At 43.8% G+C, this 23888-nt stretch overlaps 1 protein-coding gene across 46 annotated transcripts in view; it reads left to right on the top strand.

Annotated features, from left to right (window-relative positions):
- The window catches only part of CELF4 (CUGBP Elav-like family member 4), a 671175-nt gene that overhangs the window by 636084 nt on the left and 11203 nt on the right, over positions 1 to 23888 (top strand). For 8 of the 46 annotated variants that reach the window (XM_041422001.1, XM_041421997.1, XM_041421999.1 and 5 more), the window contains 3 exons: positions 5549 to 5614; positions 7225 to 7305; positions 13520 to 13603. In XM_041422001.1, the coding sequence (XP_041277935.1) occupies positions 5549 to 5614; positions 7225 to 7305; positions 13520 to 13603 (231 nt within the window). Of the gene's footprint in view, positions 1 to 5548; positions 5615 to 5918; positions 5922 to 7224; positions 7306 to 13519; positions 13664 to 23888 lie in introns of all 46 variants that reach the window. The other 38 variants (XM_041422022.1, XM_041422018.1, XM_041422019.1 and 35 more) reach the window with 9 other exon arrangements.

The raw sequence follows: 23888 nt of genomic DNA, 5'->3' as shown, positions 1-23888 counted from the left end.
CAAGCTTGTTGTACGAAATGATATAATTATGGATATAGATTAGGGCTGTAGAGAGTGATTTAAATTGGATTTAAGGAGAAGGTGAATAGAGCCCTCCCACTCAGTTATTTATTTATTTCAATCCTGGCCTTCACATAGGTTTTTTTTTCCTATCATTATGTTATTAACCCCCCCACACTGACTGAACAGCACTGCCTCTCTTTGATTGCCCTCCTCCCCCATCCACCTTCCCAAAGGGGATCGTGGTCAAGCTGCAGCTCCTGAGAGAGGTGTAGAACACCTCCAGGACAGTGCGAGGAATGAATAGGTGGGGCAGAGGACAAAGCTGAGGACCCAGCTCATAACACGCTGTACCAGACTTATCTAGGAAGCGTCTGTGCAAAATAGAGTGGGATAGATGGAACTGAGCATGTCAGTCATGGAATGCGCAGAAAATCAGAAGCAACGAGTGGAGAGAATATCACATAGGAGTAAGTTGACTCCTTCCACCAAAGTGAAATCACAGAGCATCTGAGGAGCCAAAAATGTGCCAAGCTCTGCTTTTGTCTTTCAGAAGCACTGGACTCCTCTGGTTTCAGAGAGCAGACCACTTTGGCTTTCTCTTACCTGAGCTGGGACAAGGAGGCTGTCCCATAGTCCACTGATGGCATTTGAAGTCCTCTTTTGCTGGCTCAGGCTGTAATTATCATCCTTCTTCCTCGCCAGCCCACTCGCTTCTATGCAGATCCTCCTGATTTACACCCCTGAATACCACAGAAGACTCCAGACCTCTGTCCCCTACAACCATTTTCACTTGGAGCACCCATACAGCAGCTTGTCTTGGACAGACACTGGAGTCAGGCTAGTGACACCTCAGGAAGGATTCTTTATAGAATATCACTTCAACCAATTTTATTTATTTTTAACAACGTGCTTCATTCTGCTACCTCCATCCATTCATTCTCTGACAAAAGCTAAATGTCAGGCCCAACACTAACTGAAAGCCCCTTTAAAAAGCTGGATTTCAATCTAGAGATATATCAGGAGTAAGAAAGTTTCCTGGTGTTAATTTTAAAGCACTTGTATTTCATGCTGACTTGGGAAATCATCCTCAGTTTTTGGCATCAGGCAGAGGATTTGGAAAGTGACATTAACGGATCTACTTTCTTTGAAGGACTTGGGAGTTATTTCTTGACTTCTGCCTAATGAATAAGTGCTGCCTTCGTTAAATTTATATTTATGGCCATATAGTAGGTCATTGGCTTGTTTTATGTCTCCAGGTTTATGGAAGGTTATCTGCCATGGTCACCTTGTGGCATCTTGGCCAGGACTGTCTTGCAAAGAGACAATTGTATCTGAGCAGGATTTTTCCCGTGGAGATATGGAAATGATCAAATTAATATAGAGGAGATGTCCAGGGATAAGGCTCTTGCCCTGAGCTGCCAAATGATGTTACTATTAGCATCTGTTTTCACGGTACACCTTTAGTTTGCCCTGGCAAGGCCAGATCCTGGAAAGCAGCAAGGCCACAAGGACTTCAGTGGGGCTGATGTGATTGATAGTTCTCCTTTGGCCTCTCAGGATCCTCTCTGCTTTTTTTTTCCTCTCCACCAGCTGATCCCCATCATTTACATTGCAACACCTTTAATCTCGGAAATGTCTGTGTGTTGGACACGACACCTCCGTGGGTCTGGCCACAAGGAAATCTGTTTCAGATGTTCTCCCTAGGCACATTTGCACAGAGTCAGCACATCCAAGGTCTTTGGATGATGATACAATTTAGAGACATACCGGTGCTGGTCCAAAAGCTGCTGTAAGGTGCTCTGTGATATCCATGTCTCTCATCTACATCTCTTATCAGCCCTTGTACACCTACTTACCTTGTGAGCCACTGTGGGCTTGCACCCTGGCACAGACAGCACACAGAGGAGCTGAGGCGTTTTTCTCAGTCCTGTATGTTTGTGTTCAACTAATATTTTCAGTATCAAAGAAGACTGGTAAGCTGGATGGGGAGAAAGGGTGACTGAGGCAGGTTAACTCTCCCACTAATGATCTATGTGAAGGCCATGAAGTTATGTGTAGCTTATGGAGGAACAAAGCAACCCTAGCTGATGGTCTCCTTGTGCTGAGATACAGAAAATACTCATAACTTCCAATCTGAATTTTAGCAAGTGGTGGGCTACAGCCACACCTAACCCCTGTGGTAGGTTGACTCTGAATTGTGAGCACCTCATATAACCAAGCCCTTGGTGAATTCCTCAGAGGTGATTAATATGTAAGAGGGCTGCTGCTTTACAGAACACAGCATGGCCACAACTTCCTCAAATGTCTAATCTCTGTCTTGAGATTCCTGGATCAATACCAGGAATGGCTACAGCTGGGAGCAGAGGGAGCTATGCCCTTCGCTAGGTCTGATTCATCTGGCAGGGTGAGCAGCAGGATGAAGATGTGCTCATGGCTGCCCAAGATGCCTTGGCTTCCTGCAAGGGTGTCCAGCCAGCCCTGGAGCCTGTGTCCCTGCCTCTCCATAGGCCGTGTTGGCCAGCATGGACAGTCCACCATGCTGAAGTCACATCTTCATTTGCTGAGTAAACACAGTCTTCAAGCTAAGGAAGGAGAGTCCTTCAGTGAGAGAAGTCATCACTTTTAAGAGGTGTCAAGTTAAATTCCTGCTGGTTGTGACTCACCACAACTTTGGCTTTCCCCAAATGGCCAAGGCAGGGTATGAATCTACAAGTAAAACAGAGCCACAAGCCAGGAGCTGCTGCCCCCCCAGAGGTGCTTTCAGCTCTCCTTTCAAGAGCATCCAGGGATGGTCAGGGCATTTAGGGCCCCGTGTGTTAGAACAGATACTTAGAATATTTTTTTCCCATGAGGAAGGGATTCCCAGGTTGGAGAAAAGCTAACTGTAATCTTCCTACTGGCTGGCATGTGCTGTGAGCCAAGACAAAACCCCATGAATGACCTGGGTCACAAGGCAGCCTCACGAGAAACACTGTTAGATATTACCCTTGGTGGCAAGTCATAAATACTCAGGAAAATAATGAACTCTGAAAGTTTTAGTGTGGAAGACAGAAAGGCTTCATTTCATGGCCTGTTATCCCAAACACTTTAAATAAATTATTTACCCAGCTCTAATATTTAACCTTAAAAGTGAGGGATTCTCAGCATATATTTCCTAAGCAGAATACCTTAGTTCTGATGGTCAAAGCATGATTCCAAAGGCAGGTGAGATAACCACAGGTGGGATAAGCAAAGCAGCTCTGCAGTGAGCCAGGTGGTCGTGTCCAGGAGATAGACTCAGCTATAGCTGGGAGGTCAGGAAACTCCCACATGTGCCAGGATAAGGCAGGGAATAAAGGCAAGGATCACAGGACAGGTCCTTCTTAGTGAGTTCTCTTGTATCAGTGAAGTGCCAGCCATTGCTAATTATCAGCAAGTCAGGGGGCAGAACAATTTGTCCAAATCAGCCTCATCTGGGGAGGAAGGAAATACTGTAATAGCATTTCCTGAACAGCAGAGACAATTTCTTCTTATGTGCAATGAAAGAAGCACAGTTGCCTTTGGGGCAGAGATGGGAGATCCTTTCCTTTACTGCAATCTGTAAAACCATAGTTTAAAAAACATTTGTTTCTCTCAGAAACGTTCCCTCACCTTTCTCAGGAGATATCTTCTACCTGACAGGACTTGAAGGGTCTAAGTTGTTATGATCCATTCTCCTAAAGGGGTGAGGGAACTGATGTATTACTCAACTTTTCATAGCTGTTCAGTTTTCTTGTGGGGCAATATGACCAGTATTCTGTTTTATGAACAAAACAGTTTTAAGCAGAGGTTAAAAAGAATGGACTTTAGTTGGTTTCTTCTTCAAGAAGAAAGCGGTATGTAAAAAAAAAAAAAAAAAAAAAAATTAAAATTGTGTTTTCCAAACATTACCTCCATTATTTTCCTGGAACAACTACTCTTTAAAAATGTCATATAGAATCTCTAGTCTGCCTGCCACTGACCTCCCACAGGTTTTAACATATTCTCCACGCATTGTTTTGTAAAAAATGAAAATCCTTACAGTGAGACAGTGCTTTCCCATTTCACATACACATGTGTTGAGGGACTTGCCAAAAGTCAGCCAGGAAACCATTCCAAGCTAAGACTGCAATCCCACTTATTTCTTCCTATGACTACCCCAACCTCAAAGTCTACATGATCCAGTCATATCCATAATGAACAGGAGCTTCCAAGCCTTAGCCAGCTAATTGGGTTTGCCACCTCAAATTTGGTCATTTCACCATTCCTCCTTGTATTTTGGGAGAAAAGTGTAAGACCTTGCAAGTTTCCATCATGACCAATGGTGATCTTTAAAGTTAAGTTTCAAGCTGGTATTTCTATTTGTAAGAAAACACTTTATCCGTGTTCCTTGGGTATGTAATACTCACGTATGACAACCTCCCCCACACTTTGCCATACAGTCAGTGTCTTTCCTTGGATAGGTGTATGGCACCAGATTTCCTTCCAAGAGGCCCCCACCTTTGCATCCTCCAAGCCTTGCCTCCAGCCACACCTCTGTGCGGGTAAGAAGGAAAAAAGGTGGGATGGATGTGGGAAAGTGGCAGTTCCCTAAGGGAGCATCCTACAAGGAATAGGTTGGAGGGACTGCATAAATGTAGAACTGTGCAGTCCCAATAAATACAAATTAAACTCATTAGCAGAAGTGAAATATTAGGGCCAAGGTGACATTTGGACTGGAGGTTTAGCCAAGCTTTGCTTTAAATTTTTTATTGATGCAGATAAAGAGCTTATCTAACACGTTTCTTTTTTCTCCCTATCAACCAAAGGAGAAAAAGAAAAAAAATTCTTAACTAGCTTTGGTTGTATTTGAGCAAGACTTCAAAGTTTCACAAAAATAAACAGTTTTAGTGGGGAGGAATGCACACTTGTAAAGAGAGAAAATACACTTTGAAGCCAGCAAGAGACTGCATGCCTTATGCAGAGATTCACAGCATCCTCCCTGGAGCAGACAAGCGGTGTCCCCCTCCCCTCCATGCAGCTTCTTCTCTCTCACTGGGGGCTGCCTGGCAGCAACACAGTCCTTCGAAGGGATGTGGGGATGACAGGAGCCATTGCTTTGTTCTCTTCTCCTTCCTCCTGCTATGCCCCTGTTGTTTTCTGCTCTGATTGAAAGTTTCATGTGACTGTAGCTGTCACTGAGATCTGAGTTGCACAGCACCTAGCACAGTGTTAGTCCTGGCTTAAGATGAGGGTTCTTTGGGGTTGATTAGTGTAAAAAATCTGCATGATCACTGCAGATCCATAATTTAAGCTTGGGAAATGAGGAGAGAGGTTTGTTTGTCCTCTGCTCCAAGGTCTCACAGGGTGATGGCTGGGGGACAGAACCCTCTTAGCCATCCTGGGGGGTTCTCTGCATTCCTGTCCATAGGGCAAGTGAGCTGCTCCTCTTCAACCCTCAGCCCCTGGGTCTGTCTGTTTCATAACACATATTGATGATAAAAGATAAGGGGAGAGTGCCTGTCATGTTTTAACCCCTTAATTCCTTGTCTCTCTTGTGTCTCCACAGCACAGAGCCCCACTGCAGCAGACCCCTTGCAGCAAGCCTACGCTGGAGTGCAGCAGTACGCAGGTCGTTAGTATTAACACTTTCTCCCAATAAACCTTTCTCTTCTCTAAAGCCACACACCTCAGGGGGCTGAGGGAAGGGAGGTTTTTACTGACACAGGGACAGGCTGGGGCCCACAGACTCCCTGATTCAACTTGCACAAACATCAAGACATCCAGGGTGTTCTCTCCCAAAGGAGGTAATCTCCATGGAAAGGCTCCCACTGACCTGCACCCCAGGCAAGCTTCATCAATAGAACTGAGTCTGGTCTGCCTTAGCACAGTGCACAAGGGCAAAATCAGGTCACTGCTTTGGAGGCCGCTTTCTAAAGCAGGTCTCCTGAGTGCTGCAGCAAAGAGGGAAGATGGGCAGCCAGACACCGCAGAGCCACTGCTGCCAGTGCCTGGCAGGAGATGGAATGCCTGCACACACCCGTTTTTTTAGTGTGTGTCTGCTGGCCATGCCCCACTTAGTCAGTCTGAGCCTTGCTTAAGAGCTACCCAGACATCCTCCTGCTTCCCAGCAGATTTCACCAGAGCTCCCCATGGTTCAGCCTCCACTCGTGCTGCCCTGTGTGCTGAGCAGCTCCTTTGCAGTTGATGGACTGACACCAGCCAAAGTGACCTGGTGCAGACCACGACCCTGCTGTGTTCAGCCTCCCCTCACGAGGTGTCCATGGCCAGCGTTGCGAGGAAGCTGCCACCCCAAAGTCATTATTTCCTGTGGTAACTGGAGCAATCATGGGTTCCTGCTGAGGAATGGCTATTATCTCGTGTCAGCGCTGTATCTGGAAACTTAATTTAATTCTCCATGTAGGGCTTCATTTGCCGGTGTTTTAGTTATTGTCATTTATTGCTTGTGAGGTTTGATAGATGGGAAGCAACTCAACCCTTTGAGCTGTTAATTAACCCCTCTGCACACACATGGCCCCTATCCTCTTCTCTCTGGTCTTGCAAGCGACCCATACTCTGTATTTTTAGCAGCAAGGCACATCATCTACCATCTGTGGTAGTGAATGGCTCCCCTTGTTTGCTTGGTGGGGGAGCTGAGATGGGGAAAATTGTTTAATTGCTGCTCACTGTTTCCACTGTGTTTGTGTGAGAGAGAGGAAGTCTCTACGGGCATGAAAGAAAATGTATATCTGAGAGTGTATGTGCAACTGTGCCTATACAGCCTGTGGGCACATGAAGGGGAAAACACACGTGTGAACTGTTTTTATGAGCATGGGAGTTAATCAGGGTGCCAGAGGTGAGGTGGGGGAAAGGTGTGCCCGTGCTCTGTGGGTGGCTGTCAGCGTGGGCACCTCTGCGCTGAGCTCGCGGGTGAACATGTTCCTGTCGCCACGCAGAATGGTCGGACATCTCTGCTGGGAGTGGTCTTAGCAGAGCCCCCCTTTTACAATGCATGGCTGCCCAGGTGTTGCTGCTGATGGAGCTGGAGGGAGGATGCTTCAGGCACCTGCTGGAGCACAACCATAGCTCTTACACCACACCTCAGACTGCACGAGATGACCCTTCACAGAGCAAAACACAGGGGCAGAGCCACGTCTGGCTTGGTATGGTGGTTTGGAGTGAAAGCTCCTTGCTTCCCAGCACTGAAATCTGTCCTTTCTTTTTTTCCCTTTTTCTCCCCTTTAGCTGCTTATCCTGCTGCTTATGGCCAGATTAGCCAAGCATTCCCACAGCCACCTCCCATGATCCCACAGCAACAGAGAGAAGGTAAGTGAAAGTGATATCCTCCTTTGTGACCCCAGCGAGCCATCCCCATCTCATTGGTTCCCCTCCTCGTGCACCTAGAGCATCCATTAAACACCCAATTGCTTTGAATGCCTGGTCCAATGAGTTTTTCTCCATTTCCATATGTGGCATGGTGGCACTGTCACCAAGAGTACTGTGGTGGACCATCCATGTGGGGAACTGCTGATGAGATCTCTTCAGTCCCCTGGGAAGAAAGCATGCTGGTGTGCATGGGACATGGAAAGACCAGATAGCAACATAGCCATTAATGTCCAGTGAGGGCCTCTGTTCGAGACAAGCAACAAGAATGCAGATAAAAATGCAATTGCATTGGAATAAAGAGCTTTATGGGAAACAAAGCACTAGTGGCCCTTCATTAAAAGGCAGTAGGTCATTTCAGACACCTGCTGTTTGGAGAACAAGGACTTGCTATTTAGAGCAGCTGATCTAGTCCTTTCAGCCTTTCAGCCTCCACTGATAATCTGGAAACATCAGTCAGACCTTGCAGAGCACAATCCCTATATCAGGATGAGAAAAAACTTGTAGCTAAAGTTCCTATTTCTTTGCAATGTCTATGAGAGTTGCCTGGGTAATCTACTCCACAGGACTGGATGGCTTCACGGAAGACATGAAGAGTAAGGAGAGGTGAATCTACCATTTTTGCATGTAAATGCCTTGGGAGAAAACTGTGCCATGTAATATTTCTTTTACAGTCAGTGGGGAGCAGTGGAGTCCTCAGAGGCAACTTGAGTGGTTCCATTCCAGTTGTCCTCCAAGGAGAACTACTCCTTTTGTCAAGAAGGAGGAGTGTGCTTGCCTGAGTGAGACATTAAAGTCAGGTGCTTCAGCTTAGCAACTCTCATTTTAAATAGTTACATTTTAAATTTTATCCTCTATTAGATCACTAATTCAGACATATTCTATATTATATGTGTTATTATATGTATGTAATTACATTTAATATTTTAATACAGTCTAAGAGTCTAAATGAAATGAATCTAGATTACACCATCAGACTAAAACATTCTGATGATCTAAAACTACTTTGGGGGAGAAATCTCATTTTGTAAGAAAATTAGAAATGTCGTCATTTCCATCTAATTTGGAATTAATTTTTTCCTATGTCAGAATTTCCTGGGGAACACAACTTCCAGCTCCTGATTAGCTCTAGTACATGTCCCTGCTGTGAGAACAGATGCACAGACCTATCGTATCATTACAGAGATGTTTCCCCCATGCTGAAGGACTTTGCTTTTTATTACTTACTGGGGCTAGATTAAGCACAGGACAAAATGGCGAGCAGATCATTGCTCAGCAAAGCGCTGCGCCAGGAGCCACCAGAAGCAGGGGCAAGCTGTGGTGCACGCTTTGAAGACCCTCTGCCTGTAGACCCCTGTGTTCACAAGGCATGGTGTGTCTCTGTGGGTTAGGAGTGAGTGTCACCCAGTGGACAAGCTGTCTCATAACTCTGCTCCTTGCTAAAAGCGGCTGGCATTGAGAATGAGGATGGCTGGGGGACAGCCATGTGAGATGAGCCACCAGTCCAGTGCAGGCTGCCATTCCCAGTGTTACTCATTTTCCTGCAGTGCTGAGAGGCTCTGTCTTTCTCTGTTTCTTGCTAGAGGAATATTCTGTAAAGCACAACACTCCCCCTTAGCAGAGGGTCAAGACCTTTAAGCATCTCTAACCTTTAGCAGGAAAACACAGTGAGAGGGAACTCAATAATAACAATAACACTCAGTGCTGAGAAGGGTATTTTAGGTTTGCAAGGATGTGCACAAACATTGATTTGTTAGTGAACCAGCCCTACCACCACAATAACACCAGTGATCACATTATTAATGACAATCTCAGCTTTCCACTCCTGGATCCCAGTTGGATAACAAGCCCGGGGACGTTTTGCTGCTGCAACATTCCTGTAGAGATGAGTCATTATTGCCACATGAGCACTGAGGCTGCAGGCAGCTGACAGGGTGTATAGGGTGGAACTGATCCAAAACTACCAAAGCTTAAGATAAAATCTTGATTCAGGCCATGTCAACCACACAAAACTTGGAGGTAATTTTAAGTCTGTATTACTCATCTTGATGTAGTTTCTGAAACTAGGAAGTGCAACTCCTTGGTACAAGTTTGCCACTCCTATCTGTGCTGTGCTCAAACATTCTGGGCAAGCAGGAGAGGCAATGAAATTCCATTCTCTGCGTGTTTGCTGTAGAGGTGAGGTGTGCAGCTAATACAGTGCTGCAGCCTGGCTTCATACAACCTCGTGGGTTAGCCCAGTTTTAATTACTGTTGGAAAAACAAGCCTCATCATAGCCTTTCCTCATGACACTGTCTCCCAGTGCTGGGATGCAATGATGGGCACCTGATGTCAGAACAGGTATATGTTGAAGGTGGGCAGGCAGGGAGAGGCTGGGTCTGCAGCTGTCCCTGTGCTAAAAAACTGACAATGAGTTCAAGTGTGAGGAGCATGGGCAGAGCAATGGCTTGTCAAAGGCTCAGCCCAGGTTCAGCCCAGCCAAACCCACCATGTGGTTCTGTACCCCCTGTCACAGGTTTTTCCATTATCCAGGACAGTTTTTCTGTAATCTACAGAACATCCATATACTGTACAGTCCTTAAAGCTTTCCTTGCTTTTTTGTCCGAATCAAGGCTAACTGTTCTTGTATATAAATGAACAGAAATGTATATATATATCATAAAATGTATACATGTCATAAAACCAAGAGGCATGGTAGACATCAGTGTTGAAATGAAACTTCATTTTTTCTGACGATGTATCATGGGGGTTAGATTTCAAGCTACACTATAGCCCTTTTCAAAACAAAAGTAAAGCCCGTCGTAAATAATTTTATTATTATATTCAGCCCTGAATTGCCAAGTATAGTCATCTCCAATAATCCATTAACTCTGTCCAAAACAAGAACTTTTTCTCCAAAAAGAGAGTTGTAGTCTTTATTAAGATTTTTTCCATACCAGCTGTGTTTTTTCTGTTGTTCCAGTATCCTGAGCAAGCTCCTCAGAACTCATTACATTCGTGCACTGAGAACTGACTAAGATCTTTAAAGAATTCTGAGATAAACAAATGGGATCATAAAATTGTTTGTGTAAGATCCTCTAGTCGCAACTGCCTAGGGACACCTTCCACTAGATCAGGCTGCTCAGAGCTCCATCCTCCCTGGCCTTGAACACTATCAGGAATGGGGCATCCACAACTTCTCAGGGCAACCTGTTCCAGAACCTCACCACCTTCACAGTAAAGAATTTCTTCCTTATGATCTTGTCTTTGGTTTCATAAAAATATACCTAAGTGTACAACAAGGCAGCCATACACACAAACACACAGCCTTCTATGGAGTGCCCAAGTGAACTTGAATCAGGCAAAAACCTATCCAAAAAAAAAGCTAGGAGGGCTGAAAAAGACAGATCTTGTTTTGTGAGTTCTTTACCAAGGGCTCTGGCTGTGGCAGGTAACTTACAGACAGATTTAACAAAAAAATCACTTGTTAAATTCTAAGGGCAGTAATTTCATATGTGGGGGTGACAAAACAAATCAAGCTACCTATTTTTGGTTTTGATTTTTTGTTGTTTGTTTTTTGGCAGTTTTTTTTTGCTTTTTTTTCTCAGAAACAAGTGAAGTTTTCAGCATTGAAAGTTAGGAAAAACCCCTCTGTAGCTGGAAACAAAGTGAGTTCAGCCTTGAATGTCTGGGTCAGTAAGAGAAGCTACAGCACAGGTTTCCCAGGCACATTTTAGAGCGAAGCTGATCTACAAGAATGGTCCCTGCTCTTTCACACCCTCCTTTTGGTCTCTGAGTCATGTGAGGAAAAGTTGATTTCAAGGTGAACTAAGGGTTGTTCTCTCCTTGAGCCCAGGCTAAAGGTGGTGTAGCTAAAGTTGTGTGCCTCCTGGTCTGCCTTATGCCTTGGTAGGTGTTTCTCAGCACACACAGGCAGACTCCCTACTCATGCACAACACATCCAAGACCGCAGGAAATGCAGCTGGTATTTTTGAAAGAATTGGCCAGTTTTACAGTGCAAACTGCTGGCTCTGGTGATGTCAGTGGGAATTTTGCCACCGACTGCAGCAAAGCCAAGATTTTACCCATTTTATTATAATGTGGATCTCAAATCCCACAGCAGAAGTGCTCTGGGGCACGTTCAGATGAAGGAATGAATTTTTTTCCTGTTATTCTGGACTGCGGTCTGCTCCTGGGCAGAATTTTCTCAATTTTAACAGACACCTAAGGGGGTTAGTGTTTGTTTAACACTTTCAGACTGTTTCATATCTAGCTTATTATGCCAATAACTCTGTATTGTGTGGAAATGGATGGCAGCAAGGATTGGAAAAATTATAGTTGCCCAGTGAGAAGACTAAAGAAGAGGCAGACGGGAGGTGGGGGGAAGCTGGAAAAGCTTGGCATGAAATAGGGGAGCCTGATTATGGGCCACTGAGGTTCAAAAGTAATTTGGCTAAGCAGATGACCGGGTGCCTAATTAGTTAATTATCCCACTATACCACTATCCCCCCCATTTGGAAGAAACCCTGTTACCATCCTCATGACCTTTAGGAAATGCACAAGATGCACAGGATCAGCTGTTCCTTCATGACAGTCCTTTTAGCAAATTAGTGGGGAAAATTGTGCTTAGCAAATATTCATTAGGGCTTCATTTTCCATTAATCCAAAAGGAAATGTGGAGAGCCTGTGACTTCAATCATGCTGAGGCCCAGGAATTTTAATGAGCTTTAAATGGGCATCTGCCAGAATCCTGACTTCGCCGTACTTCTCTTGCCAGCCGGGGGGATGAGTAATGGGTAATAAAAGGTGGGAGCATCTAGACGAACTCTTCTCCCTAACAGGAAAGGCAAAGGTGTAATTTGCTGTGTTATGACACTGTAATTATGCCCTGATGAAGAAAACGAGAGTATTAAAAAACCTTTTCCTTCCCCACACTGTGCCCTAGACGTAAAAAGGGGAAAGTTGACTGAGTCAGGTCACAGGGCTGTAGGCACATGGGTGAGGGGGAAGGAGGAAACCCTCCTTCTCTCTGACCTCTAACCCTTTTGGCAAAGGGCACACAATGTATCCCCTTCATCTCGATCCCTCTGAGTCAAACAGAGCTGGAGTTACCTGTCGAGGTCAGTGCAGAGCTGGGCAGCAGCTGGAAGTACCTTTAGAAATAAAATGATGAAAAAAAATCCCTGTCTCATCAAAATATACAGTTTTCTGCTATTGAACACTGCAAGGATTTTAAATGTTTAATTTTTTTTAACAAAACCATGTGGACGCACCTTTTTGACTGTTGCTCAAGGACAGCATGCATAAAAATAAAAGTCAGGTTCAAAATTTATATTCTAGGCTATTTGACAAGAGGAAGGTTTGCCCTCTTCTGCCCCAAAATACAATTTCAACAGAATATTTTTTGAGGGTCTTTACTTTTACTTCATATTCCATCTAAAGACACCTCTCTGGATGTTTTCCAGAACACCCTCTAAAATTGGTAAGAGTATGTGTTACAGGATTGAGGCAAAAATCCAATCCCTCTTGTCTAGTAGTTTGGATTTAAATCCACCTAAAATCTCTCCTGCAGAATGCTCTAGAATGGAGGACATGGTCTAGCTGTCCAGAATCTGGGGGATTCTTCAGGCTGATTTGAGCTGGGGGGATGAATGTAAAATTCTACAGAACAAGATGAGCCTGTGGGTTTGAGCATATCTTTCTACTTATTATCATCATTTGTGTGATGTTATTGTCACCACACAGATTCAAGCAAGGTAATGAAACTTCTGCATGCTTCAGACACTGGAAAGAGGAAAGGGATACTGTGGGTCATCCAAAACCCTGCAGATTAAATGAGGTTATGAGGAACAAATAAAATATATGAACCATATTCTTTCATTCTCTGTGTTCTTATTCCTCCATTCTGTTCTTTCCATGGCCACATGTGCTGGTGCATTCCTCTCTCTCTAGATTTTATCCTGGTGTCCTGGGAAAGCTGTTGAAGTTACCATAGTGTCTAGGTGACTTTTTGAGTTCCTGGTCTTCTGCTTTGTCCATTCTTCCAAGAGTCTACAGGCTGCTTCCTAGCACAACCACTCACCAGTCAGAGAGAGAAGATGCCAAAGTAAATCTCCACCATGTGCTTTCTCGTATCCTATTTCTCTTCATTCATGGGTCTTCTTTTTCTCTTGATAGGACCAGAGGGCTGTAACCTGTTTATCTACCATCTGCCCCAGGAGTTTGGGGATGCTGAGCTGATGCAGATGTTCCTGCCTTTCGGTAATGTCATCTCCTCGAAAGTGTTTGTGGATCGGGCGACAAACCAAAGTAAATGCTTTGGTGGGTAAAGATAACAAAACAATTAGATTCATCCAGGAAAGGGCTTTCTCTGAATACTTTACCTTTCAAACTGCTTTCTTTCTGCTTAAGCTTTATGATTTCTCTCAACTTACTCCTGTCAAAACTTTCCCCTTTCCTTCTTTCTCTCCTGATTGTCTCATGCTCAGAGTTGTGTGTGCTGCTTAGAGGTCAAGTTTTGGCATCTCACCAGCAGCAAGGTGCTGCAGACACTGGTGGGGTCAGAAAATACCTCACTTGTAAAGGTGGGGAGGGTGCAGAATAGACTAAAGCAACTGGAGAAAAATGGAGGGGGCTGGACATAGGTGAAATTATGAGATTAGCAGAGGCATCATGTTGCAGAAGGGGAATTTCTGTACCTAAGGCAAAGGACAAACAGGCCCTGGGGTTGAAGGGAAGACAGGGCTGTAGAATCAGCTTTCCTGCATTAGACTGCAAGGGGGTAAGGGCTGAGCATCTGCTGAGAGCCTGGTCTTCTGGGGGATGATGGCTGCTTGGTAGATCACATTCAGACAGGTTTTCACCTACTGGACATGAGGCAGCACCCCAGGAGATAGAGATGGGCCAAGGTAACCCCATGCCTCAGCTGACAGGCTGTGCTAAGAGGCTGGGTTTGAAAGCTGCACCTGGCTGACACAGCTCTGGCCTCACTGCTGGCTCCATCCCACCAGCTGGAGCAGAGAAGGAGCACAGCCTGGAGCTGCCTGTGAGCCCCAGGCAGGCACACCCTGAGCTGCACCCACAGTGGGAGGGCTCAGTCAGCCAACAGCCGTGGAGTGATGTATGTTTGGGCTCTCACTGGGATAGCACCTTTTGCAAGGTTGGGGCTCCTAAGGGTTCCTTTTGGCAGTGTGGCAGCACGGGGACCCTGGCACATTTGATCCCATCACACCTGGTGGACAGGGGATCTCTCACAGCCATGTGCCCACTACTGGGATCTGTAATTTTTGATTCTCTGCCATCCTGCACCTCTTGCAGACCCTTCCTGGGAAGTGCAACAGAACAAACTATTGCTTTTCTTTTCCTGTTACTTGCAGCTAATCTGGATTCTGTCTCTCAGGCAAACTTCCAGAGTTAAGACTCATCGGAGTTTTCATTTGATTTTAAAATCACTCTCAATCTCCACACTCTGCTTTCTTTCCATGCTGCCTTCCCCTTTCCCCTCCTGAACAGCTCACCTCCCAGATCTCTTACCTCATCCCCTTGCTACTCACGGTGCATGTCAGAGAGTACTTCGAGAGTTTTGTGCCCTTTCTCTATGCACAGTTTCTCCTGCCCATCCACAGAGGGTCTGAACAGGCTATTTTCCCTTTTGTTTGAAGGAACCCTGACCCCTGATGGGAGGGACACAACCCTCCCAGTCACCAGGAATCACTCTAGTGCTCTCCAGCACTAGAGGAATGAAGGACAAAGAGTCTGGCTTGCAGAGGCAGTTGGCAAATTCAAATTAGAACTCAAAACTATGAATTAGCCCCAGTGAATGCAGAGCCCACCTCTTTTTTATATACAAATTTTACAAATATATGTATATACATAAATCTCACAACAAGTTGAGCAGACCAGCACAGCTCTGGGTGACACTGAAACTGATGCTCCAAGGAGATCCACAGATTGGAAATGAACCTTTGACAGTGAAATTGTCATTTATGTTTAGGGGAATTGTAGGCCTGGTTCTCCACATAGCTGGCAGCCTTCTGGACAGCTGTGAGCCTTATCCCCACTCATTTCAAAGGCTGATGGCTACAAGGCCCCACGAGGACACAACACACACCACGTCTGTGGGCAGGGATTTGGGGCTGCTTCCGAGGTGCTGTGAGACCAAGGCTGAGAGTTAAGCAGGACCTGAAGGGGCTTAGCAGAAACTTTTCTTGAGTTTTACTTGGAGAAACTAAACATCAGCTTGTTAGGTGAAGTGAACTCCAAAACTAACTGTGGGATATTGAAGGCTGAAATAGGGAGGTGTTCCTTTGGAAGTGTTGACTCAAGCACACAGACAAGCAAAAGAAGGAATTAAAGATTGCTGGTGCATCTTGGTCACCTTCTATCTGCTTCTGAGGCACAAATACCCAGGTCCAGTTATTTTGGGATCCCAGGTGTCAAGTCCCAGTTGTCTCTGGATTTCTCCAAGTTTTCCATAGAGCTGAGTGCCTGCTGTGACTGCCGGTCTCAGACAAATATGTTGACTATGCTTCCACATCCACCGCCTCCAGAAGGATAGAAATAACAGAAGCACAGGTAGCTAAACATCACAGGTAGGTTACATTGCTTTTCAAATCTTCCCACCCTCCTGACCTTCAGATTTAAAGCAATGTAAAAATGTAAAGTTATTAGAGGAAATCAGGCCTTTCAATTGTTTTGCTAAGTCTACTGAAGCTGGCATTTTTTTTTGAGGAAATAAATTTAAATAAAAAATAAATTACTTTTTCCTAAAGGAAAATAAGGGATTTTATTAACTTTGAAAGTAAGAAAATTCCTTCTTAGCTGCTGAAACATTTCCCAAAACTCAACATGTAAGAACACAGCATTTGCATTCTATTTCACTTTTTTTTAGTGCAGCTAGAGCTCTCCAACTGCTAGCCTGGGGGGACAATTCTGTCTGGCCCCAGAAAGATATTCCACTATTATATGACCTTTTAAAATATATCTGCTAAGCAGATCCCAAATAAATTGCTATAACAGAGTATAGCCCCAGGTTGTCGAGAAATTGTCAAGAAGTCCTGCTTTAGACAAACTTTAAAAATTCTATGGAGAAAAATGTCACCATGTTTTTTTCCACAGGAACAGAAAAAACTTTATTTGATGCCTTTGTCTCACTGTTGAACAACCTGTAAACAGCTGGCACAAACTGAACAAGTCAGTAGAGCAGCATGTCAAAAGAGAATTGTGGAGGTCCACAAGGATGATCAGGGGGTTGGGTCACCATTGTTATAAAGATGGGTTGAGAGAATTGGAGTGTTCAGCCTGGAGAAGGCTCCAGGGAAACCTGACAGCACCTTCCAGTATTTAAAGTGGCTGCAAGAGAGCTGAGATGGACTTTTTACAAAACTGTGTACAGATAGGACAAGGGGGAATGGCTTTAAAGTGAAAGAGGAGAGGTACAGCTTAGCTATTGACAACAAATTCTTGACTGTGAGCGTGGTGAGGCCCTGGGACAGGCTGCCCAGAGAAGCTGTGGATGTCCCATCCTTGGAAGTGTCCAAGGCCAGGTTGGATGAAGTTCGGATGAACCGGGTGGAAGGTGTCTCTGCACAGGGCAAGGGTAATTGGAACTTGATGAACTCAAAGGTGCCTTCTAACCCAAACCATTCTAAGATTTTTTTCCCTTATTATTTGCATCTGAATTCTTGCCTGCATTTTCAACACAAATTTATCTCTTTTTGCCACTACTGGCAGGACAGTGTTGGGGCAGCTACAGGAGTATTAGGAAGAAAATGAGATCAGAAACAAACCTTTCTCCTGGCTTCTGGAGTCCATGAGCCTGCAGAGAACCATTAGCACCTGCACATGCTAAAGAAATCATTGTGTGGTTTTGACATTCTCAATTTAGAGGCCATTGCCTCCTGGCTGACAAGGAGTAGTAAGGAATGCCAGCTACAGTAAACACCAATACCAGATATAAAATGTGAAAGTGCTCAGAGTATGTCTGTTGTTTTCCCTGGTGTGACTGCCTCCTCTACCATGTAAGGCTGCTTGAGAAACAACCCTGACTTCTCACAGAAAAAAGTGGTTTAGTCTGGGAGGATTCTTTGCCTATGACTTTTCTTCTGCCACACACATCCAGGCTAGACCCAAATCCTTCATTTTCTCTCACAATTTTTCAAACCTCTGGCCTTTTTTTTTTTCTCCTGTCCCTGTCCTGATGCTGTAACATGACCAAACGCAGACCATCCTTGTCCTTCCCTTTCACCAACACCCTGTGTATCCCCATGACCTAAGCCTCCATCAATGACCATGTCTGCATCCCCTTGGGTTTCTTCTCAGGCACTGTCCTGTTCCCATTCTTGTATTCAGACTTAGTGATTTCACCTTCACAGCTCTTCCCCATTTCTCTCTCTCACTGGTTCTTCACTCAATGCCCAGCTGACCCCTGTAGCCTCTGCCCACACACTCCTTTTGCAGCCAGCATGTTTCTCCAACTGGGCCGTGCTGTCAATTCCCAGTGAAATGGCAGGGCCACAGCAGGACTCGTCTCACTCAGAGAAAAATTACACTTAGTTGGACACTCCTCGAAGACGGTGACTCCCATTCTCAGAGTGGGCTGGTCTAGGAAGACTGCACGGAGGTAAAGTGTGCTGCAGCCTGAATGTCAACACCTGCAGGAACCCAGAGTTTGTGTCTGCACAACGCAGAGTTTGCACTGGGTCTCTCACATTCCCACTACACGTGTGCCAGTTATTCTGTGTGTAGGTGTGCTAAATGTCAGAGGATGTGGATTACATCTTTGTGCTGGTCTCAGTGGTTCTGGCGATAACTCCCCTCTCAGTTATGTAGATAAATATGAACAGTTTGTGTACAAGGCTAAAAGAGAACTCCAGTAAAACAACACTATTAAGGCTGCTAAGGCAAGTAGGCAATGTGAGAAGGGCAATTTTTCACCCTGCCCACACATGGCTAACTCTACCTCTGTCATAGGGTGACGCTGCAACACAGCCCAGCAACACTCACTGTTGTCTTATAAGACACATCTAAAGAAAGCACTTGAAGACATTAAGTTAGTGAAATACAGAGACAGACATATTCTAGAAAAAATGTTTTAACAGAGAAGAGAGCAAGCAAGACAGGCTTAATTAGGAAGATATGTCAGAAATTAGAAAAAAGAGAACATGGATGGAGAAGCAGAGGTCAAATGGTTATCCCAAAGTGTCAAATAAGATGTGGATAAATTAAAGCTGGAGGAATTGCTTTACTGGAACACTTGGTTTGCTCCAGTCACCTCTTTCTGAGAGCAGTAAGCACCTGGATCTGCCAACTTTTTGCACACCATTGAGCAGCAGACACTGTCAGGCCAATTCTGCTCCGTGTCCCTGCTTTGTCCCCTACATGTCTCCTTGGCATGTGCCTGTTCTTCATACCCATTGCTGTAGCAGCTTCAGTTTCTCCCCATGGGACTCTGGAAGGCTGTGAACAACCTGTCTTATTCCCAGAGAGATGCTGTGGTTTCCCTCCACTAAGCTTGAGATGCTCTGACACCACAGGTGTAAGCAAACACCAGTGGCATAGGTTTTTCTCCTTCTCTGCACATTCCAGGTGCACTTTCACATCCACAAAATGTCCCAGCCCCTTTTTAAATGTCCCACATTAAACAAAACAAGGAGCATTCCATCTTACAAACTGCAAAGACTTCTTAGGACCATAGGTTTATATGTCCTAAAGGAAATGTCTTATTTGACTCCTAGTACAACATGAACATTGATTGTTTCATTCCAGATTCCTGCAGGGAGTGCATTTGAAACTTGCTAATGGGCCACTTCATTTGGAAAAACATCCAGTCTTATATGAAGATGCCAAAATAGATAAAATAACATCACTTGATGAGGGTCATAATAGTTAATTAAGTTTGCTGTTAAATAATTCTATTCCCTACTAAACTCCTCCTAGCTTATGAAAAGAAACTGGGGAGACAAAGGAGAGAGACTAAAAGTGAGAAAAGCAGTGAGGAATGAGAACTGAACACAGGAGGGGGTGAAGCTCGGGAGAAGGGCTGAGGGATGGGCAGAGCTTGTATCTGTTATTAAAAACATGCTGTGGCAGTTAAATGCTGCAGTGTGGTGGCAAAAAAGGTGGAGTGGGAGATGCAAGGCAGCAGGCAGGTCGTGATGATCTACAGAGTTTCAATCTGGAAGCTGAAATAGAAAGAAGTAAGATGTGTCAAGAGAATAGGACACTGGCAATCCTGTACGGGGCCCTGGGACAAGGGGCATTGCACATTATGTCTAAAGTGCATTGGCAGCATTCCATAAGACATAGGAGTGGAACAAGGGACCCTGAGGTACATTAGGAAAATATTGTACGGCACCTGCTGACAATGTGCCTTCAATATGCACTGCCAAATATGGCAGTTTCTCATTTAATAATAAAAAAAAAAAAATTAGAAAAAGGCAGCAACTCTCCTTGGGTTCATCCAGGAAATGAGCAGGTGCAGAAGTAAGGTGTTGTAAAGGAAAGAAATTCTAGATGCATGTTCATAGCCCATATGGGTGACCACAGCTAGGTCAACCTAGCTGTTAAGATTAGGCTCCCCTTCTTGGAAAAGTACACTGACTCCTTTGCACAGGTCTTTAGGATTCATGGATGAGGAGAGTTATTTATCAGATAAAAGCTTTAAGGGTTTCTTTTCTGATTCTTCCTTTGGTAAACAGAAAATTCCCACAAAATAGATGCATTATTAGAAAGGAGTTGAGGCATGTAGCTCTGTTTATTGCAGTTATCAGTACTATGATTAAGTTTGATTTATTTTTTTCTTTTTACTATTAACTTGATTTCAAATTTCCTAACGAAGTATCTACCTTATCCTTTCTCCCTGTAGACCTTAGAATTAGGCTCTGTCCTTTATTTCCCATGATCTAGTGACCATACATTTTGTTTCAGGGCTCTGGAAAATCTGTTTGCCATTCCCATATAGCTACAGCCTACAGATCACAGCTCAAAGAGCAATGGAAGAAGCCACTTGCTTGACTGCCACAGTAGAGACAAAACAGAAATTATTTTCCAGGCACATTAAGCATGACTGACCACTGGTGTGTTTCAGTTCAGATCAGCTCTGGTTTGTTGTGGTCCTCTCCACTCTGAAGGACCTGGCACAGCCAGAAAGCCAAGGAGGGACTCAAAGATGTGCCCAGCTCAGCTGGAAACTAATCCAAGGGGAGGAGAACACCCCCAGAGGGATGCTTTGAGCTCTCAGAGAGAAGGGGAAGGAGCCACAGAAGTTTAATATTTGCTAGCCTATTCCAAAGCTCTGAGATTTCAGGTCTGCAGAGTGAGGATGGAGCTCTTCCAGCTGATAAGGAAAGAGTGGTGTGAGTAAGAAAGAGAAGGAGCTGTTCATCAAACTTGCTGTACAGAACCTCCAGCCATTGCAGTTGGTTGGGGGAGGCTTTAGGGGGAGGAGGACGAGCGGGAGAAGTATTAGGGCTGTGAGCCACTATTCATTTACAAACTATAATTAATTTGATGTTTAGATTAATTTCTGATGCACTCTCAAAGGTGCACTGAAAGCATTTTTCCTTTATTATAATGTTGATTGCTTATTGGGGAGATAAATCTAACTGTCAGTTATGCACTGACTTACCAAAACTTTCAGACCAAGCAAGCATGTATGCATAAGGAACAGCTGTTTGCAGCTCTCCAGTTAAAGGGACAGCTCTGTCTTTTCCCAATAACTCACATTACAGAAAACCTATATATTGTACACAAGGACTTCTGCTTTCTTTTGTAGCTCAACAATTTATGAGACAAGAATATGTTAGCAGAATCTATCTTCTATTTATCTGGGTGTCCATGTGTCTATCACTGTTCTGTCCGTCTCCCCCCACAAGTGATAAAATCTACCCAGATGTTTTTTTTTAAGCTATGTGTGTGTGTTTGTACGTACCTACTCATGTGCACACTTACACTATCATTTTAAATGTTCTTTCTCCAAGGGTAATTAGATGAAGAAACTCATTACTGCAGGGTCATTGTGACTCCTCCCTTAGTGACATTCAAAAGTGAAATGGTCACTATCTGAATAATAGAAATAAGAGTTAAGAGTTAATACCAGAAGAGGAGTTTTAGTGCTGCTTTGATTCCAGTCAGAAGTTTCTGTCCAGAAGTCAGAATAATGACCCCTCCAATGGGCAGGCCCATTTCTGAATTCAAAGTGATGGATTTGCAGAGTGCAGAGGTAACACGTCCTGGTCTTGTGGGACTGCAAACCCGCTAGAGCATTTTGTCAACCCATGGCATCTGGGTTTATTTTTTATTGTCCCAAGATCTCTGATGCAAGAAAAATTCAAGCTGTAGAATGGATGAGTCTCTGTCAGTCCATGCAGCCATCCATCCCCCCATATATCTATTTTTATCTTCCTTATATCCACCCATTCTGTCTCATGCACTGCACAGGTCTGCACTTCACCATCTTTAAGTCTGTTGCCTGGTTAGTTACTGAGCAGCTGTTCAATAGGTCCTCACATCTCCATGCTTGGCCCCAAGCCTTCCTTTTATATGATACTCAAACTCTGCTATGAATATGAATTTATTTTTATTTCCTCATCTGTTTTCCTAAGACTCTTCCCAGCAGAGCATTTGAGAGGTTCACAGAGCTAAGTAATGGCACTTTGCTGGTGCCCATGGTGTCCGCATTCCACCAAGGGGACGATGAGGTAGAGAAATATCCAAAACTATTTCTTGATCGTGGATTCCTAATCTGAGTTGCCACAAACCTGATCAGTCTGTTTACCTGCTTTGTCTAAGAATAATGCAGAGCATGCTATGTTTTTGTCTGCTTCAGATGCAGGTATAGGCAGCAGCCTTTCTGCCAGCATAATCTCAGGCCGTGCACCAAAAGAAGAGGGAAACCTAGTAAATCTTTATCTTCACTGAAAACTAAAGAGGCTTCACAAATCTGCAAAAACACTCTGACACAATTTTACATATATTTTTAACATTTGTGTGCCATTATCTCAATTTGGGCCATGACAATTAAGCTACAGCTGGACTTTGCTTGGGCATGACTCAGCAACGACAAGGGACAGGAACACCCACTTTGGAGAGATAGGAGAGTTTAATGACAGATTCGAGCTGTGGTGTACCACTGGCACTCCGAACCTGCTCTATTTTATTTAATAGTAAAAAAAAAACAGCCTAGAGGTCTACTAAAGGAATTCTGTGATATATGATACACTTAGCATAACTGGGATGTCATGGCAGAAATAGGGACAAATTCCAGTTTTCCAAGGTAACATCTGCTTGTACAACTACAAAACCATCCTTTCCCTGCCTTATTTACAGTCTAAATTCCAACAATTACAATAACAAGTCTGATACATTGCCATTTTCCTTGCCCTGTTATGTTATTCATTCTCAACAGTAATTAAAACAAGGATGCCATGAAAGAGAAAAATACAGAAATGTGTGGTTAGAAGCAATGCCTTTATGCATATACAAAGCAATACAGAATTAAAATTTTATAGGTAACATAATTTCTTGCATTTCTAAATTGAGTACTTCATTTTGCAACCTTATCGTTGTTTCAGTTTGTGGTTGCATATGATATCTTCCCTTTTCAAGTAAGTAACCCTAAATCAAAAACTCCCCACATAAGATCAGCATCTTCAAATAGTATATATTGACATATTCTAAAGCTGTCATCAGGGTAACAACTTGCAGGTCCCCATAAAAACAGGTGTACCTTTCCTAATGATGAAATTTTTGGTTTCATCTATAAGAAATCCCCAACAACAATTCAGCATCAGCTCTGCTCTCCACTGTGTTGATCTGTCATATATTAGTAATTACATTATATATCTGTTAAATAAGATATGCATAGGTATTCTCATTATACAAGTACTACACATACATTTATTCAATAACAAATATAAAAATTTGCAGATGCAATCATTATTGAAAACAATGAAAATTGCTGAACTATTGTTTGAAATTTAGCAAGCGCTCCAATGCTTGCTGGCCTTCAATGTGAAGAGTTTTCCTTGTATTCAGTCTGAACCTTTGCAGTTCCAATTTATGTCTCCTGTCTCTCATTCTCCCACCATTCACCTCTGTGAATCATATCTCAAGTTCTAAGGGACCCATAAAAATCACAGTGTCCTACTCCCTGCTCCTCCCTGAACAACCAAAAACTAATTCATATGGTTAAGAGCATCATCCAGATGCTCCATGAACTCTGACAGGAAACAGATTTTCTTCCTTTTGGGCAGCATGACCTAAAAATCTGATTGTGTTCTGGCCATTTAAAGGTGAAACTAAATTATTCTCCTAAAGATAGGTCTCTACAGACCCTTTAAATTCTTCTCTAGAAGGATCTTCAGAAATCATAAAACCTTTAGCCAGGTCTTTGTACATCCTCTGACATGACTGAATAGGTTTCAGAAGGATTATTGTTTTGCTATGATTTTTTTTTTAATTCTAATGAGAGAATTATTGCTACTGGATTTTTAATTTGATGCAAAAGACAATTTTTTTTAGGGGTGGCTCATATTTTCACCCCATC

The sequence above is a fragment of the Onychostruthus taczanowskii genome, unplaced genomic scaffold, assembly GCF_017590055.1.
Source record: "Onychostruthus taczanowskii isolate IOZ18803 unplaced genomic scaffold, ASM1759005v1 scaffold70, whole genome shotgun sequence".
In the NCBI taxonomy this organism is placed as follows: domain Eukaryota; kingdom Metazoa; phylum Chordata; class Aves; order Passeriformes; family Passeridae; genus Onychostruthus; species Onychostruthus taczanowskii.
This window is presented reverse-complemented; position numbering and strand designations above follow the sequence as displayed.